Here is an 18278-nt window from a genome sequence, read left to right as displayed (position 1 = left end):
AGAGTCCCTAACCCAGTATTTCCCACACCCGAGCTCTCTGCTTCTCCTCCTGGATGTAGCAAGAACAGAGTTCTCCTGGTCCTCACCATCCACCCCAACAGCCTCCACGATCGGCCCTTTGCAGTTTTCGCCAGCTCCAACATGATTCCACCACCAGACACAAATTCCCCTCCCCTCTCGGCAGTTTGAAGGGATCACTCCCTTCGTCACTCGTTGCCCTGCTCTTCTGTCCGCACCAACCATTCCCCGTCTAACGGCACTTCCTCATGCGACCGCAGCACCTATCCTTTCACCTCTTCCCTTCCCACGGATCAAGGACTTGGACAGTCCTTCCAGGTGATTCCTTGCACTCCTTCCCATCTAGGGTAATGCATTCGGTGTTCACAATGTGGTCTCTCCTACACTGGAGAAACCAAACGCAGACTAGGTGATCGCTTTGTGGAGCACTGCATTCAGTTCTGCAGCAGTGACCTGAGCCCCTGGTTACCTGCCATTTTAATTTCCCATTCCAATCCCACTCTGACCTATCTGTCTGTGACCTCCTGCACACTACAAGGTCCAACACCTCACCTTCCCGGAGTCAGAACACAGAGGCAGGTGGAAGAAAACAAGGGAAACAAAAGGGCAGATGGACCCACGCGGGGGAGGAGAGAGTGAAGGTAGAGCAGCTGCTCGAGGGTGATAAGCCCGAACACAAAGGCCACATGTTCTTATCCCAACTTTTCTCCCAGAGAAACAAACAGCATATTTAATAGCTAGGATATAAAAACGACATTTCACTGTGGAGTTACAGATATATACTAAGCAGATATTATCACTGATAAGGATGAGAGAAAGTGGGAAAGCAAATATCAATCAACGATCAACATCTAATTCTCCATCTTTAGTTAACTTGCTTTCTTTCTGTCAGCGTCAGAACTGGCCATTTCTGCCTGTTATCATTTTGGCTCAGTTTTCTATTTTTTATTAGTATAGTCCAGCCTGCTGGGCACGTCCCACAGTCAGCAAGACATTACACAGACAAAGAAGCATAATCCGATTCTAATTGCTCCGCTAACTGCTGTGTGAACTCTTCTAATCTCACCCTATCAGAGAAATCCCCTTCCTTTTACCCATCCCTTCACCACCTGCTCAGTTACTGAAAGCTAACATGTTTTCTCTCGTTCCCAGGATTGCAGACCCAAAACATTGGCTGTTTCTCTCCACATACCGTTTCTCTTTCCACAGATGCTGCCAGCATTTTCTGTTTTTTTATTTTACTCCTTGCCTGTTTGCTTAACATCCTGTTGAGAAGCCTGAAGTCCCACATCACCAAGTTCAAGAACAGCTACTTCCCTTCAACCCTAATCACCATGAGCGATTGTCGGCTCTTGGACTGTACTCATTGGAGTACAGAAGAATGACAGGGGACCTCACAGAAACATTTCGAATGTTGAAAGGACTGGACAGAGTAGATGTGGCCAAGTTGTTTTCCTTGGTGGGTGAGTCCAGGACAAGAGGGCACACTCTTAGAATTAGAGGGTACCCATTTAGAACAGAAATGAGGAGAAATTTCTTTAGCCAGAGGGTCATGGATTTATGGAATTCGTTGCCACGTACAGCTGTGGAGGCCCGATCATTGGGGGTGTTTAAGGAGGAGATTGATAGGTTTCTAATTAGTCAAGGGATATGGGGAAAAGATCCGGGAATTGGGGCTAGATGGGAGAATAGTTTAGCAATGGTGAGGTAGCAGAGCAGACTCAATGGGCCGAATGGCCTACTTCTGCTCCTTTGTCTTATGATTACAGTTTAGCAACAGCATGACCACTCGGATCACTTGCACTAAAATGAACTTTTTTTTGTTCTAATTGTGTTTTTTCTTGTAAAAATTGTAGATAATTTATGTTTATGTTTTTCTTGTGAATGCTGCTTATCTGATGCTATGTGCCTGTGACGCTGCTGTAAGTAAGTTTTTCATTGCGCCTGTGCACACATGTACCCTGCACATGACAATAACTCGACTTTGACCTTGGATTCTCCATCATTTTGTTATTTCCTCTACCACTTTGAAACATGTTTTATTCAGTCACTTGCTCTCCCACTTCTCTCATGCTTATCAGAGATTATATCTGTTTAGTATACACCTATTAACTCCACAGTGAAATGTCGTTTTTATATCCTAGCTATTAAATATGCTGTTTGTTCCTCTGGGAGAAAAGTTGGGATAAGAACATGTGGCCTTTGTGTTCGGGCTTATCACCCTCGAGCAGCTGCTCCACCTTCACTCTCTCCTCCCCCCGCGTGGGTCCATCTGCCCTTTCTTTCCTTGTTTGCTTCTGTCTTTCACCTACCTGCCTCTTGTCTCCTGACTCTACCCCTATCCCTCCCCCACCTGGCTCCACCTGTCCGTCGTCCTTCACCCTTCCTCGGTCCACCAATCACCTTCCAGCCCCTGTCCTTCACCCTCCCCCTCTCCTCTTTATACTGGCTATCTTCCCTCTCCGTTCTCAGTCCTGATGCAGGGTCTTAACCCGAAATGCTGACGATTCCTTAACCACCCCACCCCCCGCAGATGCTGCTCGGCCTGCTAAATTCCTCCAGCAGTTTGCTTTTTGTTCCAGATTCCGGCCTTGTGTCTCCATAAGATACGGGTGCAAGCCACAAAGTCCCTCAACCTCTTCTGTCACTCAACACGATCTTTAATCATGCCCTTGTCCACTTACCCACCCAGTCCCCTAATATTCCCGGATTCCGTAAGCATCCACAATTGCCAGCCCTGTATACACCCAACAACTGAGTATCCATAGTACTCGGGAGGTCGAGAATTCCAAAGATTACAAAATAAAAAAAATTCTAATGTCAGTTCCAAGTGACCAACCCCTTATCCTAAGGTCACACCCTTAGTTCTAGCTAACTCCAGCTAAAGAATATAGCCTCTTGGGATCTATGCAGTCAATCCTTCCCAGAATCTTTCCAGTCACAATGAAATTATATTTTATTTTCTAATCTCCAGCGTGTATAAACCAATCTTAATCTCTCAACAAACAATCCCCTCATCAAGTCCCATATTATGGCACTTTCCCATGCATCTGCAGGAGATGTAGCACCTCTCCTTTCACCTCTTTCCTTCCTACGAAATAGGATCTATTCAGAAACCTGAATAGATCTTCTATGTGAAGCAGCAGTTCACTTGTGCATCTGAACTCTTAACTCCTCTCTTTTTTTGCTTTCCCATTACTATCAAATAAGCCTGGAAAGGGAATAATTTTCTTTGCCATTGCATTCTTTACAAACAGAAGCAAATCTTCCAAGTGCAGGGTGATTGTCTACTTCCAACACTCTCTGGAATGTAATGAAGGGTAAAAGCAGGATCAACTAGAATTATGTCACAGTTATATCTTTAATGCTGAATTTCATTGATATTATGACTTTACCTCTAATCGGTCAGTTCTCATGTGCTTCTGCACATTTCCCGTTCCTGCAACTGAAATGGGTGGACTTCCAGGGACAAGGACTGGGGGGTTGGAGAGAATTTCTGTTGGAACTAATCCCACATTGGGAGGCATGGGTGCCAGGAAAGGACTAAAACTAAAAGCATGATTATTTACTCCCGTGCCAGGGTTCATCGGAAACGTGGCCTGTGGAGAAAACAAACATGTTTACAAAATCATCTTAAAAAAAGACCAAGTTGCACAGAAAAAAAACATTTTTTTTCTTGAATAAACCCAAGAATCAGAATTATTTCTAGAAAAACATATTAATACTATCATGAAAAGAAACTCTAGAAGTTCACATAAACTCACTACAAAAATATGACCGATGGTGGTGTTACTTTCAAATAAAAATAATTAAACCCGACAGCTGGTACAATTAGGAATTATAAATACATCAGGACTTCCCAACCAGAGGTAATATTTGAGGTTTTCAAGACCAAATAATTGAACTGCTATTGATTCCAGAATGATGCTGGAATGATTCCAGAAAAGGAGAGAAGTTGGGCATTTCAGCTACTTGAAACAACCAATTATCTTCCTTCTTCACCAAATAATGTAGATTCCCTTATATAACAAGCAGGGCTAATACAAATGACAAGTTAGAGGACAGCTCGCCAACTATTGCAGTCCCTGAACTTGACAAAGCGAGAATGAGTAATGTATTTCTTAGATCCTTATACAGTGCATATACAAAATATGATTCAGATATTTGAAAACTGAACCATTAAAGGAGATACTTTGCAACTGTAACTGCAGAAAACTGGATGAAGACACTTATTCAAATTTTAATCCATTGGATATTTATACATTTTGTTAAGAAAAGTTCTTTAAAAAAGACATTACTACTCATGGAAGTTCATACAAGTGAATGAAATATAATGACAGGCTGGTACAACATATAACAGTAATCTCAAGTAAAACAATCTTTCAGAATTTTTGATGAAAAATATTAGAAGACGTGGCTTTAATGTGAGAGGGGGAAAGTTTTGTTTACACGGAGAGTGACAGGTGTCTGGAACAGGCTGCCAGGGGTGGTGGTGGAAGCAGATGCAATGGTGGTGTTTAAGAGGCTGTTAGACACATGAAAATGCAGGGAGTGGAGGGATGTGGATCACGTGCAGGCAGACGGGATTAGGTTAATTTGGCACAGACACTGTGGGCTGATGGGCCTGTTCCTGTGCTGTACTGTTCTATGTAAGTCAAGTTTATTGTTGTCATAGACATACATACACGGGGTACAAATAGCATGAAAATTAGCTTTTGCAGCAGTACATTACGTGGGTGGTGGATGTTTGTTGAGGCAAAGAATCGCCTTTATTTCTCTCAAATGTTTTGACTTTGGGTTGAGTTACTGCTTCTAGACCTGCACTAATGCCACAGTGATCACAAAGCATGTGAATACAGTGACCCGGGTTCAATTCCGGTCGCTGTCTTTAAGGAGTTTGTATGTTCTCCCCGTGTCTGTGTGGGTTTCCTCCGGGTGCTCCGGTTTCCTCCCACATTCCAAAGACGTACAGGTTAGGAAGTTGTGGATATGCTATGTTGGCGCTGTAGGCGTGGTGACACTTGCGGGCTGCCCCCAGAACATTCTCAGTAACGCAAAAAGACGTATTTCGCTGTGTGTTTCGATGTACATGTGACTAATAAATAAATATCTGAAAAATATCTAGGGACAACTCTCTCTACACTTTTACCCTGCCACCTCTGGGAACCTACTTTCCCTCGGTGCCTTCTCCCAGAGATGCATTCACAACTGGAAAGTAAACACGGTGAGCAAAAGATGCCAACTGGATCAAAGTTGCAGCACAAGTAGGACCCTTTTAACTCTTAAAATTTTTGTTTTATATATATACTTACGACTGGCTGAATCTGTGCACCTGGCATCATAAATTGCATCTGCTGTGCCAGCATAGCTGCAGTTGTTTTCTGTTGTATGAGATTGTTACGTCCATTAATTTCTAACTGCGTTTTTAAATGCATTGGTGGATGAAGATACTTGCAGTTCTCCCTTGTGCATCTGCCCTGTTGAATAAAAAAACAGGTCAGAAGCATTTCTAAATAGGCAATAATATAGCCCCCCCCCCCAAGAGTAATAGAACTTTAGTTGAAGTGAGTGCAAATCTTTATCTAGTAACAACACAATAAACTGAACAGTTGAACAGGCTAGATTTCAATCATTTTGCTTCCTTTTATCCTTTATTTTTAGATGATATTTAAGAACGAAACAAACCAGACACAGTGGAAAATAAACCAACATCTTAAAGCACATAAAAAGTGTACTTCAAAATATTCATTTCTACATGTCACTGATCATGTATATTGTATCTGTTCAAATCTCTCACCCATTTTCTATTGCAAAACAATCTATAACTGTGCAACACCACTGGTGAGCTTGTGGGTCACTCTGCAAATCTTTGTTCAAATGATTCCTGGAGAGACAGAGATCAGACACTTGCTTTATTGCAGTTCTGACATACTGGCCCTTGATTTTTTTTCCCCAAAAATAAGGGTGATATCAGAAGCTTCGTAAACTAAAAAAAAATTAGATATATCTCTATGAAAAATAAACAATTCTTAAATGCATTCTAACTTTTAATTTCACACACTCATTTCCTAAGTTCACTGATATTGCTGGATAGTGAGAAGGCTGCTGGTTCAATTCCTACTGCAAAGACTTAAAACCTCAGCAGAGATTCCACAGCAATATTGTAACAGCAGCAGTGTCTTTCACTCTACCTATACTTTCAATTGGCACTACCTTGAAGAGGAACTGGGAAGATATCCCCAGTATTGTGGACAACATTTATTTCTCAGTCAATATTGCAAAATAATCAATTGTCTGGCAAATTTTACAGTTCTGTTTATTGGAGCTTGTTGCACAGATGTTGGCCAGTGTTTCCCACATTATAACAACGACACTTTTTAAAAGATCTTTATTGGCTGCGAAGGACATTGGAACATCTTGAAAGTCAAGAAAGGTGCTATACAGATACAAATCTTTCCTTCAATATCAATACGTGATAAATACAGATCAATTCAAACAAAGGAAAGAGGGTCAAAAGTTAAGCAAGGGGTAGGGGGAGAAGGGGGGGGGTAAAATTTAGATGGAGCATCTACTGTTAAGTGAGCAGCTAACCTGAAATATTGCACCCCAGCATGAGGAAAATACCCCAAGTAGTCTTATAAACACAAGGTAAACATTGTTATATAATGCCCAAATACCTTGATTAGGGATTATTGATCTGGAAGAAATACGTACTCAGGATTAGGCTTTGTGTACTTAGTGTCTTCAAACTGCAAAAGCATTTATTTATAATGTTTGTGAACATGGAGTTGGGGTGATATCTATTCACTGTTACTGCAGAGATGCAGAATAAAATGTACTTGTTAAATCTATTTACTAAAGAAGACTTCTACAAATGCTGCAGATTTTACTGCTCTTAAGGTGCTTGTCTAAAGTCAAAGATAGGTGAGAAATTGAATAATAATCAACTGGGCATTTACATTTTCAGTAAATCAATCAACTCAGAAATGTTTCAGGTTTTGTTTGGGAGAGATATCGCAACATGCTGCAGTTATCAATCAGGCATCCTTGCACATCAGTCAGTTACTGGTCGTGGAAGGGAGAAAGAAAACGCAATTGAGAATCTCTCTGAGTTTGAAAATTAAAAGACAAAGTTGGTCATCTCCATTAATTAAATGAGATTAACAACTTTAAACCTGCTATAGCAATTAAACGGTCAGTGATTAACAATACTTAAAATTTATGATGCTAATTGAACTTCGACCTGCAGAACCCTAACCCTACCTCAGCAACAGAGCACTGCAGACCACTACCATGGACTGTCTCTGTTTTCTTTTGCATTAATGTCTTGTTTTGCAGAATTTTTTTTCTTCACTGTCTTGTATAATTAATAACTTGGGTTCTGTGTGTTGTCTGAATCCTTGTGCCCGCGATGCTGCCGTAAGCAAGTTTTCCATTGTACCTGTACCTCACCATACTCGTGCACATGGCAACCCTGCTGAAAGTGAAATAGGGTATAGAGCTCAAGGACCAACGCCTCATTTTTCGTCTGGGAACTTTGCAGTCTGCAGAACTTCAGACAATTTGCTCTTTCTTTCCACTTGTATCACTACTGGCCGATTGCGCTTGCCATTCCTCCCCCCCTTTACTTTGTTTCATTTGTACGCTGTGGCCTGCTCAGCACATCCCAGTGGGCTAGACTCAACAACATCACCCAGACTCACTGCACTAGCAACCCGTTACACAAAGGAGCTCACCCGTCCATTCAAATGACTGCATTATTTCACCCTATTACAGACACTCCCTTTGTTCCACTCAATGACCTCCCCACCTCCTCTGCTGTTTAGACTAACTTGCTTTCTCTCTCTCACTTCTGATGAAGGCTCTTCGACCTGAAACGTTGACTGGTTTCTCTTTCCACAGATGCTGCTTGACTGGCTGAATTCTTCCAGCATTTCTGTTTTTGTTTCAGATCCCACTTTTATTTGTTTCCAGGGTATGGTGCTGCAGGACATAGACTCAACGGCAATGAAGGAATGTCGGTACAGTTCCAGCTTAGGAAGGTGGGAACATGCAGACCATGGTATTCCCATGTGCCTCCTTGCCTTTCTTGGTGGTTGAGCTACAAGCAAGATGCTGGAGGAACTCAGTGGGTCAGGCAGCATCCGTGGAGGGAAATGGACAGTCGATGTTTCTCGACTGAGTTCCTCCAGCAGATTGTTTGTTGCTCCAGATTCCAGCATCTGCAGTGTCTTGTGTCTCCACTGGTGGTAGAGCCAGTGGGTTTGGGAGGGGCAGTTAGAATGGCCTTGGTGAGCATCTGAACTGTTTGGAAGTGTTGCATAGTCAATATGCATCTACGTTGTTTACTCTGGGATAAAATTTTAAATAGTATTCCTAATGTAAGAGCATTAAATGACATGGATGAAGTTTCATTGCTGAACTGTATGTGACTGTATTAGCATTCCCATTATGGACCAGATGAATTTCTGGGCAAATATTCTTGCAATTAACTGAATAGCAAAACTGTAAATTGGAACATCAAAATCCATTTCAATGGAGCTAACGATAAAATGACTATTTTAAAAATACTGTTGTTACTTTACTGTTGATCTATTTATTAAAGGAGGCCTGAGTATACCTTAACCTTCTAATCTCTCGCATTGCAAGCTGGTATCCAATTTCCTTGCATCTATTTATGAAACCTCTTGGAAATTTCCTTATGTTCAAGGGACAACTGCCAATTGATCAGGATATCTGAAATGAAAGGATGACATGGATTCTATAGTTCCCTAGGAATGACCTGATGTAGGCATATAAAATAATGAAAAGAATCAGATTAATTAGGAAATGATACTTGTTTTGAAAGAGATAGAACATAGAACACTACAGCACAGTACAGGCCCTTCGGCCCACAATGTTGTGCTGACATTTTATCCTGCTCTAAGATCTATCTAACCCTTCCCTCCCACATAGCCCCCTATTTTCCTATCATTCATGTGTCTATCTAAGAGTCTATTAAATGTCCCTAATGTATCTGCCCCCACAACCTCTGCCGGCAGTATGTTCCACGCACCACCACTCTCTGTGTAAAAAACTTACCCCTCACATCCCCCTTATACCTTCCTCCAATCACCTTAAAATTATGCCCCCTGGTGTTAGCCATTGTCACCCTGGGAAGATAAAGGAGTGTTTTAAAATTCAAGTGAAAATAATCAAATTCAGGAAAGATATCTGAGCTGGGCGCATGCTCTTTAAGAAGTCTTACTCGCAAAAATCAATTGTCTTGTTGAGAAGGACAATTAAAATGTTTGATGGCAAGTAATGAGAAAACGGTGTCTTGCTGTGAGTATTCTAATGGCGGACAATAACAAATTATCTTGGGAAGAAAAATGCAGCGATAGAAAAGTTTAAAGGCCAGTTTAGCCTAAAAATTCCTGGTGAAGCAGCAACAACAATGGGCAAGTGTCACTACCCAGCTCGCTCCTTACCGTAGCTTGCACTGTGATTGTTCTGTGGTGGGGCCGGGCAGAAGGGGTAAAAGGAAAGTCAGAAATTTCCCAAACATTGCCCTGAAATACTGATAGAGAATCAAACAGAAATTGTTTTCATTTGCATTTTAAATGGGATAAGATGCTGCAGCTACCAAAATGTACTCTTTTTTCCTTTGTCTCACATTGCTGCTGCTGAACACACAAAGCATTGATAATATTCTGTGTAGCTCGTTACTGACAGTTATGAAAAGCAGCTGATGCATCTTGCAGTGGAAGTGACTTTGTTTTGCAGCTGTTGTCAATACAAGCCCTTTGTTCGAGCTGAAGGCAGCTGTATATAAAATTAGTTATTTTCCAGTAGCATTTTACAATAATCAATTAACTGAAGCAACCAATTATGTAAAGCAGAAATTTAGTGTGTTGTGCCTCAAGTAAATCTTCTCACAAGGTTCCCCACCTAAAAGGTTCATGGCACAGTAATTCTTTGTTTAAGGCAGATGGGAGTTGAAGAAAATGCAAATATTTGAATTTGGTGGTTAAATTCAGAATATCCTGTGACAGGGTTTATAGTGTAATGGTTAGCGTAACGCTATTACATCGCCAGCGACCCGGGTTCAATTCCAGCCTCTGTCCGTAAGGAGTTTGTACGTTCTCCCCGTGTGTCTGCGTGGGTTTCCTCTGGGTGCTCCAGATTCCTCCCACATTCCAAAGACGTACGCGTTAGGAGCTGTGGGCACGCTATGTTGGCGCCGGAAGCGTGGCGACACTTGCGGGCTGCCCCCAGCACATTCTCAGTAACACAAAATGACGCATTTCACTGTGTTTCGATGTACATGTGACTAATGAATAAATGTCTTATGTCCCATGTCAGCCATGACTCTTGTTGTAATTACTCTCACGCCTGAGCCAGCAGATTGTGAATTCAAATCCCAATCCAGAGACGTGATGAAGAAAAACATAGGTTGACGCTCTATGAACCAACGATGCAGCATCAGGCTTACCACCTCGCGGAGAAAAAGTTAAACCGAAGCACCAGCTGGTCTCTCGGGTGATAGAATAAATCCCAATGGATCAACTGGGATGTCATTCCCAATGCCAGTACTTATCCCACAATCAATAAAATTTATCGCAATACCATAAAACTAATTGTGGAAATTTGAGAGCTCAAATTCGCCAATGCACCTCTCACATCATAACAGTATCAAGACCTCCAAGGTACTTCAAAGGCTATGAAGCACCTTAGGATGTCCTGAGATAGTGAGAGGCACCACATAAATACAATTTGATTTTCCTCAAATCCCCAGTCAAAACCTAAAACCTTCACCCAAGGAAGTGCTGTTAGCTTTCTCTTGTTATTTTTTTAAATTGCTAACTGGTCAAGATAAGGCTGGGACAAGCTGATCACCAGATGACAGGGACCGACCAGGGACTTACAGCACAACTATCGGAGGGGAACGCAAAGTGTCAAAGACAATATCAAAAGGATGAACACCAAAGGAAGCAAACAGTGAGACTTAGTCTGAGGCACAAGAGTGACAGAAACATTGCTGCCGACATTACACAAAATAGCTAAGGGGACCTCTGGGTAGTTTTTATTTCAGTGCTGATTAAATGAAATCATTAGCCAGGGCTAACTTTACTCTGTACTGTTATTGTTTTTACCTGTACTACCTCAATGCACTCTGTACCGACTCAATGTAACTGCACTGTGTAATGAATTGACCTGTACGATCGGTTTGTAAGACAAGCTTTTCACTGTACCTCGGTACAAGTGACAATAATAAACCAATACCAATACCAATTTCACACTGTTGTCTTAGTTATAGTCCTTATTTCACATTACTGGAAAATTCATATATTTGATCCATAAAGCACTGCATTATTGGATTTGTCAAAAAATGAATTGCATGCAAGTTTTGAGCTGGAACATGTGGCTGTAGGAAACATTGGCAGGCATGTGACAGAAGGGACAGAACAAGCCACAGGTGGTGATGACCAGGGGAGGTTCTTCCTCCAGTCATTAAAACAATTGGCTGCTAGGCAAGACGGAGGGTGAAAGGGCCCAGGTTCTCTAGAGACAGAGACAAGCAATTGACCAAAGGCCTGCAGAAATAGATAACCACATGCAATGTGCTATCAGTCCACCAGAGGTACAAGGCTGGAAGCAGTGAAGTCCAGAGAGACTAAGGCATCCTTCAGGTAGGTAATTAAAATGTCAAGAATGTTTACAGAAAATAATCAAAGTGTAATAGATTGCTGGTCTTAAAATCTACTGGGGAGCAAGAAAGTAGATGCTATGATACAGCTATACAAAGCCCTGGAGAATGACAGCTGGAGCTTTCTGAACAGTTCTGGCCACAGCACATTAACAATAATTTATTGCTTAGAAGGAACGCAGTGCTAATTTACCCAAATACCTGGACACCAATGGTTAAATTATGAGCAGAGATTGGACACACTGAGGTGGTACTCCTGTAACTTGTAGCAAGAGAAACAGCAGCACAGGGCTACTTGCTCGACCATTGGTAAGATCGTGGCTGATATTTTTTCCTCAGCCTCACTAACCCACATCAGTTTATTCCCGTAATAACTAAAAATTCTGTCAAATTCTGCCTTGTATGTACCCGGCAACCGAGACTCCACAACCTCAGGAACAGAATTCCTAAGATTCATTATCCTTTGGATAAACTGTCTCTATGTTGAAACTGTGGCCATGGTTATAGACATCCCAGCCAGGGGAATCAACAACCCCATCATGCACCTTAAGAATTCTGTACATATCAATGTGATCTGTTTAATCGGTCCTCACATAACAACTCCCATTTCTCCCTCTCCATCCCAGGAATCAATCCGGTGAATCTTACTCTCTCTATTGCAAGGACATCCTTCCTTAAGCAGATCAGACCAGAATACAATATACCAGACATGATCTTTCTTGGCCTCTACATAATTAGAGCAAGAGGTCTCTACCCTTGTAATCATTACTTTACACTGAAGGCCAATGTTTTCTGTCCATCAACCAATCCTCAAACCACCTGAGTACAAGATCCCAAATACCGGGAAAGTTGTGTGTGACTTGATTGTAAATTCAAGATATTAAGTGGAACAGAAAAGGTAGATGAAGAAAAATCATTTCATTCACTTGTTGGATAGTTTAAGACTCAGAATCATCGTCTCACATATGGAACTAAGTATTTCAGAAGTGGCTTGGAAATATCTCCTTATGCTTTGGGTGGTAGAAGTTCTAAGTTCTTTTCCAAAAAATGGCAAAGGATTGAGGTTACTAGTTAATTTTAATCCTGAGACTGTTAAATTTTTGTTAACCAAAGATCTTAATAAATTTCCATTAGGCCATGAGCTCAGAGAGGATCTCATTGTATGACCAGCTCAAGAGACTAAATGGTCTACTCCTTCTATTCATGGTTATAATCTTGGGAGGGTGACAGAAAAGGACATTATATTAATCCTTACTCTGCTTCAATATACACAGTCTTAATGATGTCTAGGTCATAGCTTCTAGGTAAGGAGGGGGCTCTATGGCTATCTTTAATGATTTGCCTTTAAATAAAAAAACTTGCTGATTTAGACACAAGATTATTATTCATAGAAGGTATTTTCCTACAGTCACTCACTATAGCTTGAGTAATATAATTTTCATTAATTCTACTTTCAGTTACAGTGCCTTACTTTTTTCAAGCTTGATAAGTTCTTTTTGCATCTTCTTTATGAACGGCCAATTTCCTATATGTGCAAACATTTCCTGTTCAGCTACTTCAGTGATATTAATCCTTATCTTTGCGGTCTTTAAATAGATTCATACTATTTAAACGAGCAATATAATTAGTTCCACTCCCCCAACATCTCCTCATAGCCCTACAAATCTTTACAAATATAGATTCAATTTTCTGTTGAAAGTCATTAACAAATCTACTTCTATTACCCTTTCAGTCAGCCTATTATAGATTGTACTTGGTAAAATAATTGCTTTATATCTCTTCACTGGTTCTTTTACCAACCATCTTAAAGATGTGTCTGTTTGTTTCTGACCCACCAGACAGTATCTACTCACACCTTTGAATATTTTAAAATCTCCCCTGAAGCATCTCCACTCCAAAGATAACAATCCCAGCTGCTCTGGTCAGCCATCCTTTCCAGCAAACCTCTGCATCCTCTCCAAAACCATGACATCTTAAGTTAAAGGTGGCAATGGGTCAATCGTCCAGCTGAGAATTATCCAGTTACTTGTAAAGATTTAACACTGTATTTTTTAAAACATACACCTCAACTTCTGAAGGAAAGATTCATGCATGTTTTAAAGAGCTTGGAGGCTCCAATGTGTAGGATCCCAAGAGGCTGCAGAAGGTTGTAGACTCAGCCAGCTCCATCACAGGCACAACCCTCCCCAACATCAAAGACATCTTCAAGAGGTGGTGCCTCAAGAAGGCGGCATCCATCACTAAGGACCCTCACCACCCGGGACATGCCCTCTTCTCGTTACTGCCATCAGGCAGGAGGTACAGGAGCCTGAAGACCCATACTCAACGATTCAGGAACAGCTTCTTCCCCTCCGCCATCACATTTCTGAATGGTCCATCAACCCATGAACCCTACCCCGTTATTCCTCTTTTGCACTATTTTATTCATTTATTTATTGGTAACTTATGGTAATTTTTATGTCTTTGCACTGTACTGCTGCCGCAAAACAACAAATTTCATGACATGTCAGTGATAATAAACCTGATTCTGATTGTCCTGTCATCTTTATATGAAGCACTTGTGTGGCGGTTAGCACAACGCTTTACAGCGCCAGCGACCCGGGTTCAATTCCGTCCTCTGTCTGTCAGGAGTTTGTGCGTTCTCCCCGTGTCTGCATGGGTTTCCTCTAGGTGCTCCGGTTTCCTCCCACATTTCAAAGACATACAGGTTAGGAAGTTGTGGGCATGCTACGTTGGCGCCGGAAGCGTGGCGACACTTGCGGGCTGCCCCCAGAACATTCTACGCAAAAAGATGCATTTCACTGTGTGTTTTGATGTACATGTGACTAATAAAGAAATCTTATCTTATCTTTGAAACTGTACAACTTTGACTATTTTTCCTCTTGATCTTTCTTACAAACTGCAAGGTCTCATGCATCTTTGCATAAAATTTGCATAAAGTTTCACCTGTCACACAGAAAGTATGCAGCTTTTGCTTGCAGCAGGATCTTTCATATCAAGCCAACATTCCATCGTAGTTCTTCCCTGGCACACGACAAATGAATAAAAGAAAAGTAGACCATTCAGTCTCTCCACGTTTTTGGGTAACAGATTACCTGTCAAGGTCCCACACCATTTCTGTACCCAAGCTGATTGGTTGTGGAGCAGAACTGTGCCACATTACTTGAGATCTGTGACTGAAGGATGTAAAACTTTGGTGGAAAAACAAGGTGAATAATCTCCCACCAAAATATGTGCTTCTCTCTCTCTTTCTCTCTCTAATGTCGTGTGTCTTCTACTCTTTCCATTGTTTCTTCAATTTAATTTTTACCTTGAATTAAGGAACCTGAATTTTCTCCCTTTTCACTAAAAATTGAGTTAGGGCAATATTAATCATAATCATAAAGAACTTCTTAATTTTGTTTTAAATAGCAGCAAAAAATCCAATTGAAGAGGATTGTATAGTGCCAGTGCATATCAATATTATCCTGAAAAGTTTCAGATGTGTAAGTTCCTTCTGCAAATTGCAATGACATTTGTTTTTCTTTTCAGTGGTGATGATCAAAACTAAAAAAGAATTTCAAGGACAACTTGATGATTAAAATTCTTTTAGTGTATTACATGAATCAATTTACTCTTGTACAGCTACTTATATTTCAGATGGAGATGATGTCTATATGACGTAACAGATAATGAGGATACGAGATTAGATCACTAATGCTCAACTCCATGATGACAGAACTACAATTGTTAAGCAAGTGGAACTATTAGAATCACTCCTGCATTCTCATTTCAGAATCAGGTTTATTATCACTGACTTACATGAAGTGAAATTTTCTGTTTTGTGGCAGCAGTACAGTGCAAAGACATAAAAATTATTATAAATTACAAAAATAAATAGATCAAAAAAAAAACAAGTAGTGTTCATGGACCGTTCAGAAATCTGATGGTGGAGGGGATGAAGCTGTTCCTGAAATGTTGAGTGTGGGTCTTCAGGCTCCTGGACCTCCTCCCCGATGGTAGTAACGAGAAGAGGCCATATGCCGGATGGTGAGGGTCCTCAGTGATGGATGCTGCCTTCTTGAAGCACCGCCTCTTGAAGATGTCCTCAAATGGCAGTGAGGGTTGTGCCGATGATCGAGCTGGCTGAGTCTACAACCCTCTGCAGCCTCTTGCGACCCTGTGCATTAGAGCATCCAAACCAGGCTGTGATGCAACCAGTCAGAATGCTCTCCACCGTACATCTATAGAAATTTGTGTCTTTGGTGACAGACCAAACCTCCTCAAACTCTTAACAAAGTAGAGCCGTTGGCATGCCTTCTTCGTGATTGCATCAATGTGTTGGGCCCAGGATAGATCCTGACACCCAGGAACTCGAAGCTGCTCACCCTTTCCACCACTGACCCCTCAATGAGGACTGGTGTGTGTTCTCCCAATTTCCCCCTCCTGAATTCATGTTCCCATCTTCTGGGAGACATGAAGGAAAATGGAGCACCATTAAGGGGGGCGAGTTTAAAGGAGATGTGCAGGGCACGTTTTTTTTTAAATATAGAGAGTGGTAGGAACCTGGAAGGTGCTGCTAGGATAGTGGTGGAAGCAGATACAATAGTGGCCTTCAAAAGGCTTTCAGATGTTTATCTACATGAGGTACTTCCTCAAGAAGGCAATATCCATCATCAAAGATCTCCACCATCTGGGCCATGCCATCTTCTTGCAGTGAGCATTGGGCAGGAGGTACAGAAGCCTGAAGTCCCACACCACCAGGTTCAAGAATTCCCTTCAAGCATTCAGTTCTTGAACCGACCTGCACTACCGTAATCACTACCTCAGTATAGCAACACTATGACCACTTTGATCACTGTGCATGAAATTGGACTTGTTTTTGTTCTAATTGTGTTCTTTCTTGTAAAAATTTGTGTATAATTTGATTAATTTGTGTTTTTCTTGTGAATGCTGCTTATCTGATGCTGCTGCAAGCAAGTTTTTCATCGCACCTGTGCATACATGGACTAGTCCATATGCCGATGAACTCGACTTTGACTTTGAATATGCAGAGAACGGAGGAATATGGATCATGTACAGGCAGAAGGGATTAGTTTAATTTGGCATCGTGTTCGACAAGACATCAGGACTGAAGGGCCTGTTCCTGCCGTACTGTTCTATATTTAACATTTCCTTCTGTACTAACAATGAAGTATCAATACTTCACTGTGCCAACTCTTGAAGTAACACAGCTGGAAAGTATAATTTTTCCAATTTCCTAAACAGAAATCTCAAATACTGAGGTTAATCTTTGCTGAGGTCCATGTGGACTTACCAGCAGACATGCTCATAACTGGACTAATCCCAGACAGAGATCGTAATGCAGCTTTCTACTCCATTAGACTGCTGACTACGGAACACCACACTGCATTAGTGGAGTCCTGGTGCAGTTCAACATTGCAGCAAGAAAGCCTGCAGACTTTCAAGCTCTCAGGCTGGGAAATCCACTGGCTGAATTTGTGCCCAGTTAACCCGGAACATACAGCAGACCCATTAAAATGAATGGGAAAAAATTGGCTGCCAGGAGAAAGGCAAGGCCGGCTTTTTATTTGATTTAATTATTTTATTGAGTATGAGCCTGTTTAGTCTTCTAACTTTTAAAAGACTTTGTAATAATTTATATGGTTACATTTTTTTGAAATGGGTCTCAAGTGATTTTGAATGTTTAAAATGTCAAACCTATCCACAAATATTCAACTTGAATGGAAGCTTTGAGACCTGTGTTTCCAGTGACGTACTAGCTGCAAAAGGTGCTCTGGTATTTAAAGAGGAAGATACATTTTCTGAAAGATCGTGGGACTGAGGGCGATGTGGACCTGGTGCAGAAGAGGAGTTGAGGCCTGGGGTAGATGAGCCATGATTATATTGAACGGTGGGGCAGGCTTGAGGGACCAGGTGGCCTACTCCTGCTCCTATTTCCTTGTGTCCTTGTATCAGTGCAGCCAGCTATGGGGAAGGCCATGGATTCTGCTGATAACTGACAGCTGAGTGGACCAAGCTGGAAGTAGTAGCCTTGCCTGGGGCTCAGGCCACTGGTGATGTCAAGGAAGATGAAGATTAGCTCCCAAAAGTTACCTGACTTCCTAAATACACATCAATCCCAAAATATATCCCTTACAACTCATTCAGTTATGGGTACATTAGAATACAGCAACCTGCTTAACTAGATGCAATTTTGTTCACAGCAGTCAAGGATGATGAAGTGTAACGTGACATTAGCAATGAATGAGTAATAGAATATGTCTATTTACTCACAGGTAGAGGGGTCCATAAATAGATTGTCCCAGTATAAGTGTTTACAAATCCAACCAACTGAACTGCTGACAGACATCAAGTATGACCCAGAAGGGCAGCTGCAACACATCAGCAGATGTTCATCTCATTTCTTCTCAGTTTCGAGTCACCTCACCCTGACTATCTAAGCACACAGCTTGCTGGTGATTTCCTACAGCTCCTACTGCTAATTCCACTGTAGCATTATTCCTGCTTGTTCAACACCTTGAATTTACCAACAAGAATATCTCTTAATACCCCTCCATCCGCAGCTGCA

The 18278-nt window shown here is 41.5% G+C and overlaps 1 protein-coding gene across 12 annotated transcripts in view; it reads right to left on the bottom strand.

Annotated features, from left to right (window-relative positions):
* Positions 1-18278, bottom strand: part of mbnl2 (muscleblind-like splicing regulator 2) — a 142839-nt gene that overhangs the window by 38723 nt on the left and 85838 nt on the right. For all 12 annotated transcript variants that reach the window (XM_052026284.1, XM_052026283.1, XM_052026285.1 and 9 more), the window contains exons 3-4: positions 5331-5495; positions 3414-3617 (exon numbers count right to left, since the gene is read on the bottom strand). In XM_052026284.1, coding sequence (XP_051882244.1) covers positions 3414-3617; positions 5331-5495 — 369 coding nt within the window. The remainder of the gene's footprint in view (positions 1-3413; positions 3618-5330; positions 5496-18278) is intronic.

This window comes from Pristis pectinata, chromosome 11 (genome assembly GCF_009764475.1).
Source record: "Pristis pectinata isolate sPriPec2 chromosome 11, sPriPec2.1.pri, whole genome shotgun sequence".
In the NCBI taxonomy this organism is placed as follows: domain Eukaryota; kingdom Metazoa; phylum Chordata; class Chondrichthyes; order Rhinopristiformes; family Pristidae; genus Pristis; species Pristis pectinata.
This window is presented reverse-complemented; position numbering and strand designations above follow the sequence as displayed.